At 34.7% G+C, this 15,335-nt stretch overlaps 1 protein-coding gene across 1 annotated transcript in view; it reads left to right on the forward strand.

Annotated features, from left to right (window-relative positions):
• Positions 1 to 15,335, forward strand: part of LOC150086105 (serine/threonine-protein phosphatase PP1-gamma catalytic subunit A) — an 89,330-nt gene that overhangs the window by 37,249 nt on the left and 36,746 nt on the right. The window contains exon 2 of the mRNA XM_090374374.1: positions 9,362 to 9,493. Coding sequence (XP_090230500.1) covers positions 9,362 to 9,493 — 132 coding nt within the window. The remainder of the gene's footprint in view (positions 1 to 9,361; positions 9,494 to 15,335) is intronic.

The raw sequence follows: 15,335 nt of genomic DNA on the forward strand, positions 1-15,335 counted from the left end.
TGGATGAGAGATGTACAATCCCCCCCCCCCCCCCCGCCACGAATCCAAAGATGCTCTCGTAATTATGGCTAAAGGTTTGTTTATCTCCTTTTCTGCCTCCCATAATATAATTGGATAGATCCCATCCATCCCTGGTGCCTTTTTTATGTTAAGCTGCAACACTTTCACTTTCTTCTCAGTTATCAGAAAATCATTTAGCTGCCTGTTACAGTTTGATAAACTTCTGGCATCACATTCCTTAAAGAATTCCTCATCTGTGATTGTAAGTGCAAAATAGTTATCCAGTTTATCAGCAACCTGAACTGGATCATGAACAGTTAACTATTGACGTCAAGTGGACCAACGTGATTCAACCCCTTTCTTTTACTGTTAATATAAGTAAAATAAGTCTTTGTTTTTCTTTGCATTCTTTGCCAGAGAACTCTCATAATTTATCTTAGCTTGCCTAGTCTCATTTGCGACTTTATTACAGACTAGTTTATATCTACTATAGGTTTCTGTATCACCTGATACTTTAATGCACCCCATACATTTTTCTTGTCTGCACAAGTCACATTAGTTCATCTGACATCCACTTAGGTCTAAGCCTTGAACAGTATCCTGAAAGGACAGAATTCATGGGGTTCCTGGGCAACATGACGCTGTCACCCCCTCTTGCTAGTGTACGAACCGACCGCTTGGCAGGTATATAGATACACTGCTTTTATTTAGACAGTAATTCGATGTCAGTATGGATAAACGTCTTGAGTTAACTGACTTTGAAAGAGGAATTATAGTGGGTGCCCGACGCATGGGTTAATCTATAACAGAGGTGGTACAGAAATTGCACTATCCCTTCAACAGTATCAAGGGTGTATTCGAAATATGCCATTTCTGGAATAACATCTCATCTTGGACTGTGCTGTGGGCAGAGAAAGGTGGTGGCCAGCGACATCTGTCTCGCATTGTTTCATCCAACTGAAGAGTGACAGTGGCACAAATCACTACCGACTTCAATGAGGGAGGTGCCAAAAAAGTCTCCACCAAAACCATCACGCGATCATTAGCTGCAATAGGTTATAGGAGCCGTCGACCCATCATAGTCTCATTGCTAACACCATGACACAGGGCACTATGCCTCAACTGGGCAAAAGAACATCAGCACTGGACCTCGGATGATTGGAGACATGTCTCCTGGTCCGATGAGTCATTTCCAGTTATTTCGAGCGGACAGAAGGGCACCTGTCATGTCAAAAAGGAACTGTTCAGGCAAGTGGACAGTCGGTAATGGTCTAGGGTGTGTTCAACTGGCACATGTTGGGTCATCTGGACCTCCAAACAGTCCTCTGGACCTCCAGTTTACGTGTCCATCCTTGCAGACCATCTGCATTGCTTCATGATCATCGTTCATCCAAAGGGTAACAGACTTTTCCAGCAGAACAATGCCCTCTCCACAGAGCCGTGGTGACTAGAACATGGTTCGAAGAGCATTCCGCAGATTTTACTTACCACTGTGGAATGACTTCCCTAACTGGACATGAACCTTGTAGAGCATCTTTGGGATGCTGTGGTAAGGTCCGTTTGAGCTTTGGATCCTCCACCCAGGAATGCAACAGAATTGTGGACAGCGGTGCAGCAAGCATGGATCGAAATACCTGTGGAATGCTTTCGTGAACTAGTGGACCCAATGCCTCGTCATGTGATTGCCCTTATCTGGATGAAAGGTGGGCTAACCTGTTACTAGGTAGATATCCCATGAATTCTGTTCTCTCATTGCATTTCTTTGTTGGTATGAAAAGCTTAGTAGCTTCTACAATTACTTCCCTAAATGCTTCTCATTTAGAATTTGCTGTTGGTAACATCATCAGTTGGTTCCACTGCACTATAGTGGTGTACAAATGATAAGTTCAGATTATTAAAAAAATTGCAGACATGTAATCTTTGGTCTTGATTAATTCCTGGGATGAAAAAATTGGGACAAAATGCACTTTATAAAAGGAAAAAATTAGAATGTTGCTGGGATACAGCTGTAACAGCTGTTATTATGTCATTTTACATTCCTGGCTTTATCTAAGGCACTCTGATATTAGCAACAGTAAAACTATTTCATAAAAATGTACAGAAATAGATCTGTAATTTCCTAAGAAGGCAGAAAAGCTTTAGAGTAATGCTGCAAAAATTACTAGAATCAAATGTGATTATTTTGAGTTATCTGGCACTTGGGATTTGATATACCCTGTAATACAGTACTGTATAATCAGTATCTTTCACTTCATTATATTTTTTAAATTAAATTTTTTTGTAGATAGATTAAGTTCCTATAATTTGTGCAGTCAAGGTTAAAAAAAAAAATACTGCAGTGTTTATCCAGCATTTAATACTTCTAATTGAGAATTATTTATAGTAATTGAAGAAATAAAGCTCATTACTTTGTTGCTATTTTGAATCTTATAAAATAAAGTGCTGCAGTAATTCTTCTAAATAAAATATTAATACAAAAAAGTGAAATTGGTCATTTTTGATATCACTGAACTGGATGTGTTGTTTGGTTATTTCAAAGTTTTAAGAGGTACCATTATGAATGTGCACAAATCTTGTTGAGACTATCTCTGGCAGCAGTGCAAAATTTGTAAAATTAAATCCAGTAGCATAGAATAAAAGATAATCAAAATTATATAAGACAGAACTTACTTTTTGTCTGCTGAGTTCCCATTTTATCAGGAATTACATAACCTTAGTGAACACAGTAGGCCAAGAAAAAGCTTATCTGTTTCAAATTTTAACATAAGCTTTTGCTGTTCTATTTATTTAAATATTTTATCACAAGACTTTGAAGCATTAGATATAAATACAGCAGTTTAGTTCACACGTCAATCATTCAGTTTGATGCATAATGTTATTTGTTATTACAGTGTGGGATATTAGATTTGATTCTGAAGGCCTGGGAGAGTTCTATTAATGAACACCACTGATGGTGAACATGTAAATTATCAAAACAAACTAAATGTTAACTTCTCCCAGTGTTCTGTTTTTGTTGGCATCTAAAATCAAAATCTGGAAATAGCTGAATGACCATTCTCACCAGTAGAAAACATAGGTCCACAGCTGTCAGATGATGATAGTGGTCCATTCCATGTGCATGATGAAAAGGCTGCTAGATTTATTTTTGAATTTAACTTTCATTCAAGGGGTATTTTGGAATGTGGTGTCTGACTTTCATTGCTGATGGACATTTTGGGTGTGTTTAATTTTACTTTATACCACTTCTTAACAGATTTATACTTGGTGTATAAATTATAAAAATATATATTGATGCAGTAGATTTCTACTCTATGTATAAAGTATGTTAATACAGTACTAAAATCTATTTTATAAAAAAAAAAACTTGCTAACCCACCTTTTTCTATAGGCCATTACCTCACCACTTGCAAATTAGCAGTTTGCAGATGTTTTCTGGAATGCAACTCCTGTGAATGGAGAGGTCCTGATTTACTTTGCAGTTGAAATTGTCATAGCATAAAGTCACATCTCCTCAACCAACACCTGCAATATGGTTTGGGAGTTAGTATTAATATTAGTAACATGGTGGGAGAGTGTAACTGGTGCCAGTGACATCTACCCCTCACTTAATTTTCCTGTTTGTTTACAGTTTGATAAACTGCCAACCTCCACAAGGATAGGTAGGAGTTTATTCAAACCATCAATAATTTTTTGACTATAGGAAAATTTTATCCCCTCTTGATTTAAATTTATTTCTCCCTGCATATCACATGATTAAGTGTAAAGATACACTCAGCATTAAGTTTAGTCATTAAGGTCAGTCAGGCACCACCCTGCAAAATGCCTAGTTCCAACATACCAACTTGCAGAACTGCTGTCTCTCTTTTGATATGATACTCCCTTTGTACCCTTAATCAATCTTGTTATTCCTTCCTGCATTCTTTCCAGTTAGTCCACATCTTTCCTAAAATGGGATTTCTAAACATGTAATCCAGCATTCAAGATGTGGCCTAATTATAGCTTTATAAATGGAATAATCACTTTGTCTTTGTGGCACTTCTTCCTGTATATTGCTGACATAAATGCTATGGGCTGCTCTAGCTGCTTGTCTGTGCTGTTCAGAGAACTTCACATCAGACTGTAGTTACTCCCAAGTCTCTTTCATTGACTATCTTTAGTTTAGTGCTACTTAAGTGGCACATCAGGTGGTAGATGACTTTCATCAACCGGTGAAATACCACCACTTTGCTTATTGGAGGCTTGAAGTGGCGAAACCCATGTTTAGTCTCTAGAGCAAAGTTTCTGGCATCCCCCTCTCCCCATACTTCTCCTTCAACCCATGCACGGTACTAAGTGCTATAGGTTTTTGATACCTTTCGTGTTTGGAGTTTTCATAAAAAAAAAAAAAAAAAAAACATAACTCTGAACTAGTATATTCTGATTACTGTCATTAATTACTCTACCCACCATTTTATCATCAGTAGACTTAGACATTAAAATGAAATATCTGTATCAATATCATTAATAGAGTAAGGGACTCAGCAACGAAATGTGTAGGTTATATTTATTATATTAGTATAATTTATACAATAATTGTTCATGTGGAACTGTATCAAAAGCTTTAATGGAAAGCTAAGTAAATGATCCCAGAGTTATTGTTTTACATCCAATTCTTTTTGCTATAGTGTTATAGTAGGTAGTTCATGATCTCTCCTTTTATGTCATGCTGTGATTCCTTTATAATTCCATTCCTGTCTAGGTCAACCTGTATTGCATTCTTAACTGCCTAGGAGGCATGCTTGGTATATTTTATATATTTACTGTTTTTAGTTAAAACATAATATTTAAAACATCTCCAAAGCATCACTTATCCATTACCAGCATGTATGACACCCTGGGCACAGTTATGATGAAATGCCTCACTGTCTGACATTATTAGAGTACTGAGTATAGACAAAATTTGATTCCTCAGACCACAACCCATCTTTTCAGTCATCAGCAGTCTAATTTTTACTTTTTAGTCAATATTAGCCAGGCTTTTTTATATATAACTTAACATTGTTCTTTTTCTGGGGACCCTACTCCAAATTGCATGTTATGCAATTGTCACTATAGTGTATTCAGAAATCAGCTGATGGGGTCCTTGGCAGTTTTCAGCAGTTCTTTACTAAGAACTTTACTTTTATTGTTTGAAATTATTTTTTATTTATTAGATGGAATATTCATTATCAATCACTTAGCACAGGCTTTTGACCACAATTCCACCACTGATTTCTCGATTTCAGCTCTCACCATTTTTAACTCTTATTACTGTTCTTTCTGAAATACCAGCAAATTCAACTACTACTTTAATGGGATGTCATTTAGGCCTGCCAAATGCTATCAGTCCTTTTCACAGCTCACCATGTTTTATTGTGCTCCATCTACCATGGTGGAAACACTTTATTCTTCAGTCACAGCTGGTCACTCAATCTCATAATGTGCCTTAGCATGTAAATGGAGAAAATATGCTCTAATTCAGTAATTTCAGTGCCATAAGCAAACAAGCATAAAAGATGCATGCATTTAATCTGTTATATATCTAAATACCACAAGTTCACTAATTTTTTGTGGTGTCTGTGTTTATTCAGCTTATTAGTATCCAGTTTAGGACCATTGATACAGTTACTGGATATACCATTTAGGCCAGTATATTGGTACCCTTTCTTTTACTGTTGACATAAGGAAAGAATTCCTTACTACAATTCTGTTCACTTCTTAAGGATTTCTCATAACATGCCTTAGCATGGCTAACCCCTCTGTATAACTATTACAGACTAATTTATATTTACTGTAGTAATAATTTATTATCATGCCATGTATCTTTCTTTGCTACTGAGCTCATCAGTTCTTGTGATATTTATTTTGATTGATACCTTTTGGTGTCTACTTTGTTGTATAATTTTTTTGGTGGTATAAAAAGCTCAGTAATTTTCAGACTTTTTTGCATTTCTAAATGGGAAATGTGTTGAGTATGTCATACTTGTACCCATCTGTCCATGCTATGGAACTAGAAATGCTATTTATTGGACCAGCCAACTTATTTTCAGTCATTCACTGTCTAATGGGTTCACTTAAGCATATTTGCTTGTGATAAGCCATCACTGGAGGTACTCTGATGTGATAGCCCAACTATGCCATTGCCAATGTATTGATGATGTTAAAATGGGTTGTGCTACATAAACATACCCAAGTGGTTGATGCAGGAGTGTGGTAGTGTATATGCCTTTGTTGACTGGTCAACACAGGAATGTAGTAGTACATGCACATAAGTTGACTATAGTTCAGTTCCATGTGACCATATAAATAATTAGTTGTAATGCCCTCTGGCCTTTGTGGTCATGTTGGAATATAAGAAACATTCCATGTTTATATAAGAAACTTGTGGTGGGAAAAGCATGGTATGTACTCCTGGAGGCATGGAATTCATAGAAGATGAGCATGGAATAGGATGACATTTCATTTTTTTAAAACAAATTTGCTAAGCACAACTACTTTTATTTGCTAAAAGCATTACATGATTGCTTGTGAACTTGTCAGCACTTTATTAATTTCAGAGCTGAAGTTGCAACTTTGCAAACTGACTTAAAAATTAAGTCTGTGCAAAGTTATTAGATTGCCAGATTAATGCCTGATCAAATGGAGTACCAGCGGATAAATTATGGTTGATGACGTACATTTCACTGTGATCCCCCATCGGTAGAAATTACATTACTTGGCAGGTGGCACCTACCTATAAAAAAATCCCCCAACAACTGGGGGAAAAAAGGAAAGAAAAATGTTACTAGGATATTAAGTGTCTTAATATTGTTAATTAATTACAGTTCATAAATACTGAATACTACCATGATAATATAAAATCAGGTTAGCAAACATAACAGAGTGCAATTGAAACAAAGCAAATGTGCTGAGTGCATTTTTATTATTATTATTTATTTATTTTTTATTTTTTTGATTAATATATAACAGTCTGACACATGTAAAAGCTGAACTTTAAATAAAAAAAAAAAAATAAGTACTCTGTATGGTCATTATAGCTAGAGGAGTTTACAGTTTCATTGTATAACTATTTTATTGCAGTAGATGAGCAAAATCAGTTGACAATGAGCCTTGCACCTTTTGTGTCAGCATATGGGGTTTGATCTCTGACGTTGTGCCAGTGTCTGTTACCCAGGACAGCAGCCAGTCCTAATAATTAAAACTCTGAGCTACATTCAGAATCCAAGCTTGATGATACTGGATGAGTCTTGGGTGCATGCTAACTCAACTTTTGCTGCTCAGCCTCTGTTTCAAAGAATAGATGTCTACTTATTTATTGCCTTCTTTTTATTTGAATATGTACTTTGTGTATTGGAGTAAAACCCAGTTTGTCAAGGCTAGCTTTAATTCTTCATCACATGACATTTTCTAGGTTCCATTGGTGAGTAGGTTACCATTGTAGGCTTTTGAAAATTTGAGAATTGCAAATTTATCAGATTTTCTAGTTTCACAGTAGCATACTGCAAGTTGTATTTTAATTTTAAAGCTCTTGCAATTCAAAATGAGCATTAAAATGATATTCTGATCTAAGTTATTGTGAATAAAATTTGAAAAGTTTCTGGATCCATTTTCAGAACTGTAAGCTTTCTTAAAATTTGTGACAAGTTCTGTTTTTTTTTTTATTTATTTATTTGTGTATCTAATATTTTTTTCTACAATATGAATTTTTCATTTTACTCCAAGAGTAAAATTAGATTAATGCTCCGATTTTGAAATCTTTGCAAGATTTCTACTAATGTTAACATTGTCAAAGTGATATATTTACATAACCCCTTTCAATTCTCCAAGATTCATTTAGTTATGAATTTTTTTTTTAATTACATATATTACCATTTTTCATTTAATTGTATTGATTGTATAGACCTAATTATATAAGAGTGTATAGACCTAATTATATAAAATAAAAAACTGCATAGAATAAAAACCAATTGTCATATTTCAACATTTTGACTAATTATAATTATTAAAATCAGCTTTGATAATACGGATTAACCAGTTTATTTTTAGGAATGTGAATTACTCATTAATTTTTATCAAGAATGTTAATTGATTTTCAAAAGGATAAAAACTATCAAAAATGGATAAGCTTTTTAGCATTGAACAGATGTTTTTAGTATTTTTTTTTTTTTTTTGCTTAGGACTAACTTTTTATTTGAATTGCTTGTCATGTGCACATGTTAAATGCTATTACATAAGTTAAAAGGCTATTTTTGGGAAAATGGTTGGTTAAATTAAGAAGCACCGTTGTGTTTAGGTGCCTAAAATACAGCTACATAAGTGCCATCTTTTGCATCAGCTGGCAGACTTATTCTTCCATAGGAACTGTAAGAAGATCTTGTTGCTAGCATTCAGATACTACTATGTAGCATGTGAAAAAATTTGGATAGATGCCAGCATGATGCATGGCTTTACTATATTGAATCTACCTAAAACAGCATATTTTGTAGATCTCAAATATAACTACTGCTCAAAACTGTCACTTTCAAATATAGAAAGTATTTTTTTTTCTCCTCTTTGTAAGAAAATGAAATTGTGATAATTTTGTACTGCCTTATAAATTAGCAGAGCAATTATTTATTTTTTAATAATATGAAAACTTTTGGAATGTAGAAATTTGTATATTCAGAAATTTATAATAATTGTAAAACTTTAACTTGATAAAGACTTATAAATGATACATAAAATAATGTTATTACACACATTTAGAAATAAATGTACAAAGTACAACCCTGAACTTGACATAATTGTGTGTACATATTTAGTTGCCTAGTGACAACTAAATGTTCTATCATTTATCAAGCCTTTAATATGTTTTATCATTTATCAAGAAATTCTGCTTTACACTTCAGTGTGGTATTCACATTACAATAAGATTAAAAAAAGTAATCACTGTGGAAAATTTATCACATTAAATCATCATGCACTTACATTTCTGATGATGATTTATTAATTGACAGTTAGTGGCCTAGCTTCTTGTTGTAAAGCTTATGACAGTTTATTATATTGCAGTTTACTTAAATTAATTTTATCACCCATATGTGTTATGCCAAAAAAATTAAATTGTAGTTTAATTACATTTATAACTAACTGACTCCTCCTGTAGGAGTGCCTGTTTTTCAGACTTGTTAATTGAAAACAGGTTGTAAAACCAGATTTTGTGTTCATATGTAACTGTATGATAGGAGATCTATTTCCTATTAATATGAAGTTAAATGGAGTTGTTCAATTTTCATTTATTAATGAGTAATTTAAATGTTCTAATATTTAGCTAAATCAGTTATGATTTGTAATTAATCTTTAATAGTTCGAGGATCCCGTCCTGGCAAAAATGTTCAACTCACAGAGGCAGAAATTAGGGGTTTGTGTCTAAAATCACGAGAAATTTTTCTTAGTCAACCAATACTTCTAGAATTGGAAGCGCCGCTTAAAATTTGTGGTAAGCTTTGTTATTTTAAATTTTATATCCAATACTTTTTCTTGGTACAACAATTTGCCACCCGTATTTTAGAATAAAATTATATTTTAATATTATTCTAAAAAATTAAAATGTGAATATTCCATATATTTAGAATTAATAGCATTTTATACGTCTTATGCTGTTATTCTCAATTAGTATTCCATGTCCACTTAACCAATAGAAAGTTTTAGTTTTATTTGTAAGTTATCTTTCATGGTAAAACTAATTTTGTTCATAAATTTGTGTGTAATTGAAAAATTGCAATGAGGTATTAAAAATAGGAGGAGAGATTAACAGGAGAGATTGCTTCTACAGGGATGGGATAGACTTAAATAGAAAGGATGCAAGAATATTTGCTGATGCTATCGAAGCAGTGTTAGTTGGGTCGGAAAACTGCTAGATTGGGGGGGATACATGGACTAATAGATTAACAGTAGCCACTGGCAGAGGTGAAAGTGATTCTTGCACTGCTTCTTTGGAATGAGCAGCAGCCTGGAAAACAAGATGCAGGGTATTTCAGAGACTGCTGGGAGTCATTGCAGTACAAGTAAACACATGGGTTGTGTTAGGGTAGCTAAGAATAGGAACAGGTGCATGTATACTTGCATATACACCAATGCTAGGAGTCTGGTAAATAAATTTGATGAATTTGAAGTGTTGGTCAAAACATCAAAGGCAGATATTGTTGGGATGTCAGAGACGTGGTGTCACACAGATATAAGGAATGTAGAACTGGAATTTGGGGAGTACAATGTGTACAGGAAGGATAGACAGGATAGGAAGGGAGGAGGGGTTATGCTTATTAGTTAAGAAACACAAAATCCAAGGAAGTGCAGCCAGTTGACATCACTGGACAGTGCAGTGTCGAGTCAGTTTGGTGTGACATAAGAACTGGGAGATCAAAATTGAGAGTAGGAGTGTGTTATAGGCCTAATGACTTGGATGAGTATAATAAGAAACTGTACAGGGAAATAGAGTGGGCCAGTAAATCAGAGAGTCTTATAATGGGGAAATTTTAATTTCCCGAATATTGACTGGAATTTGTGGGTTGGTCACTCACACACTAGCAAGGCTTTTTGTGGATTTATTGGATGATTGTTTTCTACATCAGCATGTTTGGGAGGCAGCTAGAGGGAGTAATACTCTTGATCTGATTATCAGTAGTGATTCTTCGTGCATTAAGAATCTGCAGATAAAGGAACTACTAGGTGGCAGTGATCACAGTGTGCTGAAGTGGGATTTACTCAAAGAAGTAACTACCATCAGAGGTAAAGGGAAGGGTTTTTGCTTTCGTAAAGGTGACTACGGTGGTCTGAGACGGTATTTAAATTCTATATGGTGGGACCAACTGATGATGTTACCAACAGCAAATTCAAAATGAGAGGCATTCAAAGAATTAATCTTGGAAGCTACTAGGCTTTACATAACAAATAAGAAATATTGTTCAAAGTTTAGGCCTAAATGGATCTCAGATGAACTAATGAGACATGTGGCAGAGAAGAAAAATGCATGGGATACATATAAATTAATGGGTGACATGGACGCCTATGATAGATATAAGCTAGTCTGTAACCAAGTCACAAAGGAGATTAGGCAGGCAAAGGCAGATTATGAGAAATCTTTGGCAAAGGATCCAAAGAAAAACAGCAAAGAGTTCTTTACCTATGTAAACTGTAGAAGGAAAGGGATGAATCAGATTGGTCCACTGGATATTGATGGTTCAACTGTTGATGATCCTGCTCATGTGGCTTACAAACTAAATGAGTATTTTGCATCTACATTCACACATGAGGAGTTATTCAGGGAGGGAAATGCCAGAGGTGAATTAAACTTTGGCAGTGAGATAGGTGATTTTTTAATAACTGAGAGGAAAGTGGAGAAGAAATTGGTGGAGATAAACATAAAAAAGTCACCCGGGGTTGATGGGATCTATCCAGTTATATTAAAGGAGGCGGCAAAGGAAGTAAGCAAACCCTTAGCCATAATTATGGGAGGTACCCATGGACTGGAGATGTGCAAATGTGACCCCAATTCACAAAGGATGATCAAAGGGCAATACAAGTAATTGTAGACCTGTTAGTTTAACTTCTGTTCCAGGGAAATTAAGGGAGGTACTGGTTAAAGAACTGCAGGATAATCGAGACAAGAGTTCAGTTATAGCTTGGACACAGCATGGTTTTGTTAAGGGGAAGTCTTGTCTGACCAATTTGATTGGATACTATGATGTGACAGAGCAATATGGCCTTAGTGGCTAATGCTCCTAAAAACCAAATAACAGCAACAACTATGATGTGGTCACAAATTAACTGGATGCAGGGAATAACTTTGATATCATATATTTGGATCTTAGAAAGGCTTTTGATACTGTTGCACATGGAAGACTGTTGCACAGTTTGGAGCAGTGTGGCATAGGAGGCAAATTGCTGCTATGGATAAAGGGATGGTTGTGTAGAAGACAGAGGGGTAATCAGTGGACACTGCTCTTCGTGGACTAATGTTATTAGTGGAGTCCCTCAGGGTTCGGTGTTGGGTCCATTGTTGTTTTCTGTATTTATAAATGACATTTATGATGGTATATCAGGCTTAATGTCCAAGTTTGCAGATGATACGAAGGTTGGCAGGGTTGTTAAGGACGCTAAAGACAGTATGCTGCTGCTGCAACAGGATCTAGAAAAGTTGAGCAGATTGGCTGAGAGGTGGCAAATGAAGTTTAACATTGACAAACGTAAAGTACTACATATGGGAAGCAGTAACCCTAGAGTAATGTATCAACTCTATGGTACTACACTGACATTGGTAGAGAGTGAAAAGGACCTGGGGGTAATTGTGCAGGCAGATATGAAGTTTTCTGAGCAATGCAGATCTGCAAGAGCAGCTCATGGTGTTTTGTCAATGATATACAGGAATTTTTCTAGCAGGGATAAGGAGGTGATTATCCCCTTGTATGAGGCAATGGTCAGGCCACACCTTGAGTACTGTATACAGGTCTGGAGGCTTCATTTTAAGAAGGATGTAGAGCTGTTGGAACGAGTACAGAGAAAGGCAACAAGATTAGTGAATGGAATGAAGGATTACTCCTACAAAGAAAGGCTTAAATTTTGCAGATTACAGTGTCTGGAGACTAGGCACCTGCGAGGTGACCTGATTGAGGTGTATAAATCTTCGATTGGTTTGAGCATGCTCAGTGCTGATGGGATTCTTCTTATTGTTCAGAATAATCACCTGAGAGGGCATAAATTCAAATTGAGGAAAGACAGTTGTAGGGTAGATGTGCGGAAGTTTGCCTTTAGCCAGCAGGTAGTTGATAGGTGGAACAGACTTCCATCTTTTGTTGTGGAAGTTGATAGCCTAATTAAATTTAAGGCTGAACTGGACAGGTATTTGGAATGCACGGAGGGGTGAAATGGGAGCCTTATTTTTTTCCTGATGCTGCATAAGCTTGCTTTCTTGCATCATACGCCTCTGCTAATGCTAATAGTAAATAAACAAATAGTATATTAATTTTTTTTACAGGTCTGCGGTTTTGATTCTTTTTACTTAGTTGGTTTGAACCTACAGTTTCATTCTTGCCAACTCTTCTGATATAGTCAAAAGTTTGTTCCCAGTGATCTGGTGTATCTTCCAGCTTTCCAATAAGTTTAGTTTTCTTCTGGTTTTAACCAAGTACGTTATTTTTGCAAGTATACACCTGTATTTTTTCCATTACAGGTGTACTGAATTTAATGATATACACTTAACTAATTAGCTCTGCTCATGTTTATCTGAAGTATAGCAACCACATGCTAGTTGTGTTTATGAACATTAGGCGAAAAAATAGATCTGGACTTCATATATTTTGACAGATATGTTTACATATTTTGATTTTTGTAATAATGATTTAACTTTTAATGTTTTGATCTGAACACTTTTTTTGTTTTATTTCTTTGTAAATAGTATTCTAGGTGATACTGCCAAAAGTCAGTTACTAGTTTTGGGAGGGGCAGCAGAATGCTAAAAATAGATTCTTTTGAAACAGGCATTGCACAATAAATTGAAGTCACAAAGTGAAAATATTGATATTTAACTTTCTCAGTAGTATTTCATTTCATATAATGCCAGCTTCCTAAAGCGCTTTATCAGTTGAACTCTTGTGATAATGAAGGTCTGTTGATAATTAAACTCTGAAAATTAAAATCTTTTAAATTTCTTTATATGATTAACTAAATGATAATTTAACTATTACCAGTGTACTGAAGGTAACACAAATCAAAATGCACAGGTTATGATAAATTATCATCTCTTGTAGACTGGGGCTGTTAAATAACAAATGAGTAATTATGGCCTGTTGCACATTTTCCAGTTCAAAGTACAAAAAATTTTATTAGAATAAGTTAATTTTTGCAAGCTAAATGGTTTTATGAAGACAGTGGAAAATAGAAATGATTTGTTTTTTTATGTTTACAATGTTTTATTTTTATTTTCACAACAATTAATAATGTTGAAAATAAAAATATTTTAAAAAAATGCAATACTTTGCATTTTTCAAATTTTCATTAAAAAATAAAAAAATACATTGAATATGTATTACAATGCAATATTAAAGTCGTGCATTGGTTTGCTGATAAAGCAGTGGTGTTGTCCTACAAGCAGATTTAAAAAAAAAACAAAAAAAACCCTTTACAGAAATAAAAGTGAAAGTTTGGACACTATCAGGTGCTGTGCAACCTTTTTTTTTTTTTTTGTTACCATTGAGGGTGTGATCAGTGGCAAGTTAAGGAAGGAAGAAAAGAATACAAGGGTTGAAGGTGGGAATTTTAGCCTGGATTAATTTGGCAATAAAGTAGATAAAAGCATTGATTTAATCAGCAGCTTAAATACAGGAGGCCCTCGTTATAACACAGTTCGCTCTATGCTGATTCGCTATAATTCTGTTCTTATTTTATAACCCATATCTCACTATAATGCTCTTTTACCAGCGCACAATTGAATTTTTGGCACGTTTAACAAAAATGTTTCATCTGATGTAGTTTCATCTGATTTGATAACTTGAAAATGAATAGCAAAATAGCATTAAAACGTTTCCCAAACCAGCTTGAGAAATTTTCTCCCATGCCAATTTAATTGCAGTACAGTGACTTGTTACGTAGTTCCGAGATCAACATTTTAAAAAATGATCATCAAGTATATTGCTTGTAATATTTGCATTATATGTATTTATCCGAAGTCCTTGTCATCACTCAGTACGGTGTTAGATGTCGTTTGTAACGGACAGTTTACTCGAACATTGTATCATAATTAATTCAATGCAGTTACATTTTCGAAGAGTTAATGGTGGATAAGAATTAAAAAGCAACAACGTCTGGATGTGGTACGAAGACTACAAAGGTAAGAAAAAGACTGAATTTGAAAATTAAATTAGACTTTTTGAAGTGAATTGATTCCGTTCAATGACAAATGGATGTGTACAATAATTTAGGGCTGTCAGGTTTAACTGTAAGAACAATTATAAAAAATAAAGAATTCATTTTAGCAGCAGGGAAAGACAGCTATTCCACTGCAAGCAACTAAATTGGTTAGGGCTAGGCTGACTATTATGATTGAAATGGAGAGACTTCTAAATAATTTTATTGAAGATAATATCCAACATAGAATTTCGTTAAGTTAATTATTATTAAAGAAAAGCAATTAGCCTATATGATGATCTGAAGAAAGCTCACCTAAGAAAAAAGTGGAACCATTTAAAGCTAGTAAGGGTTGGTTGCATAGATTTAAACACCAGGGAGAAGCTGCAAGTGCAGATCAAGGAGCCGAAACTTTCAAACAAAAAGATCTTGTTAAAATT

This window comes from Mastigoproctus giganteus, chromosome 5 (assembly GCF_048544385.1).
Source record: "Mastigoproctus giganteus isolate SK-2022 chromosome 5, ASM4854438v1, whole genome shotgun sequence".
NCBI lineage: Eukaryota > Metazoa > Arthropoda > Arachnida > Uropygi > Thelyphonidae > Mastigoproctus > Mastigoproctus giganteus.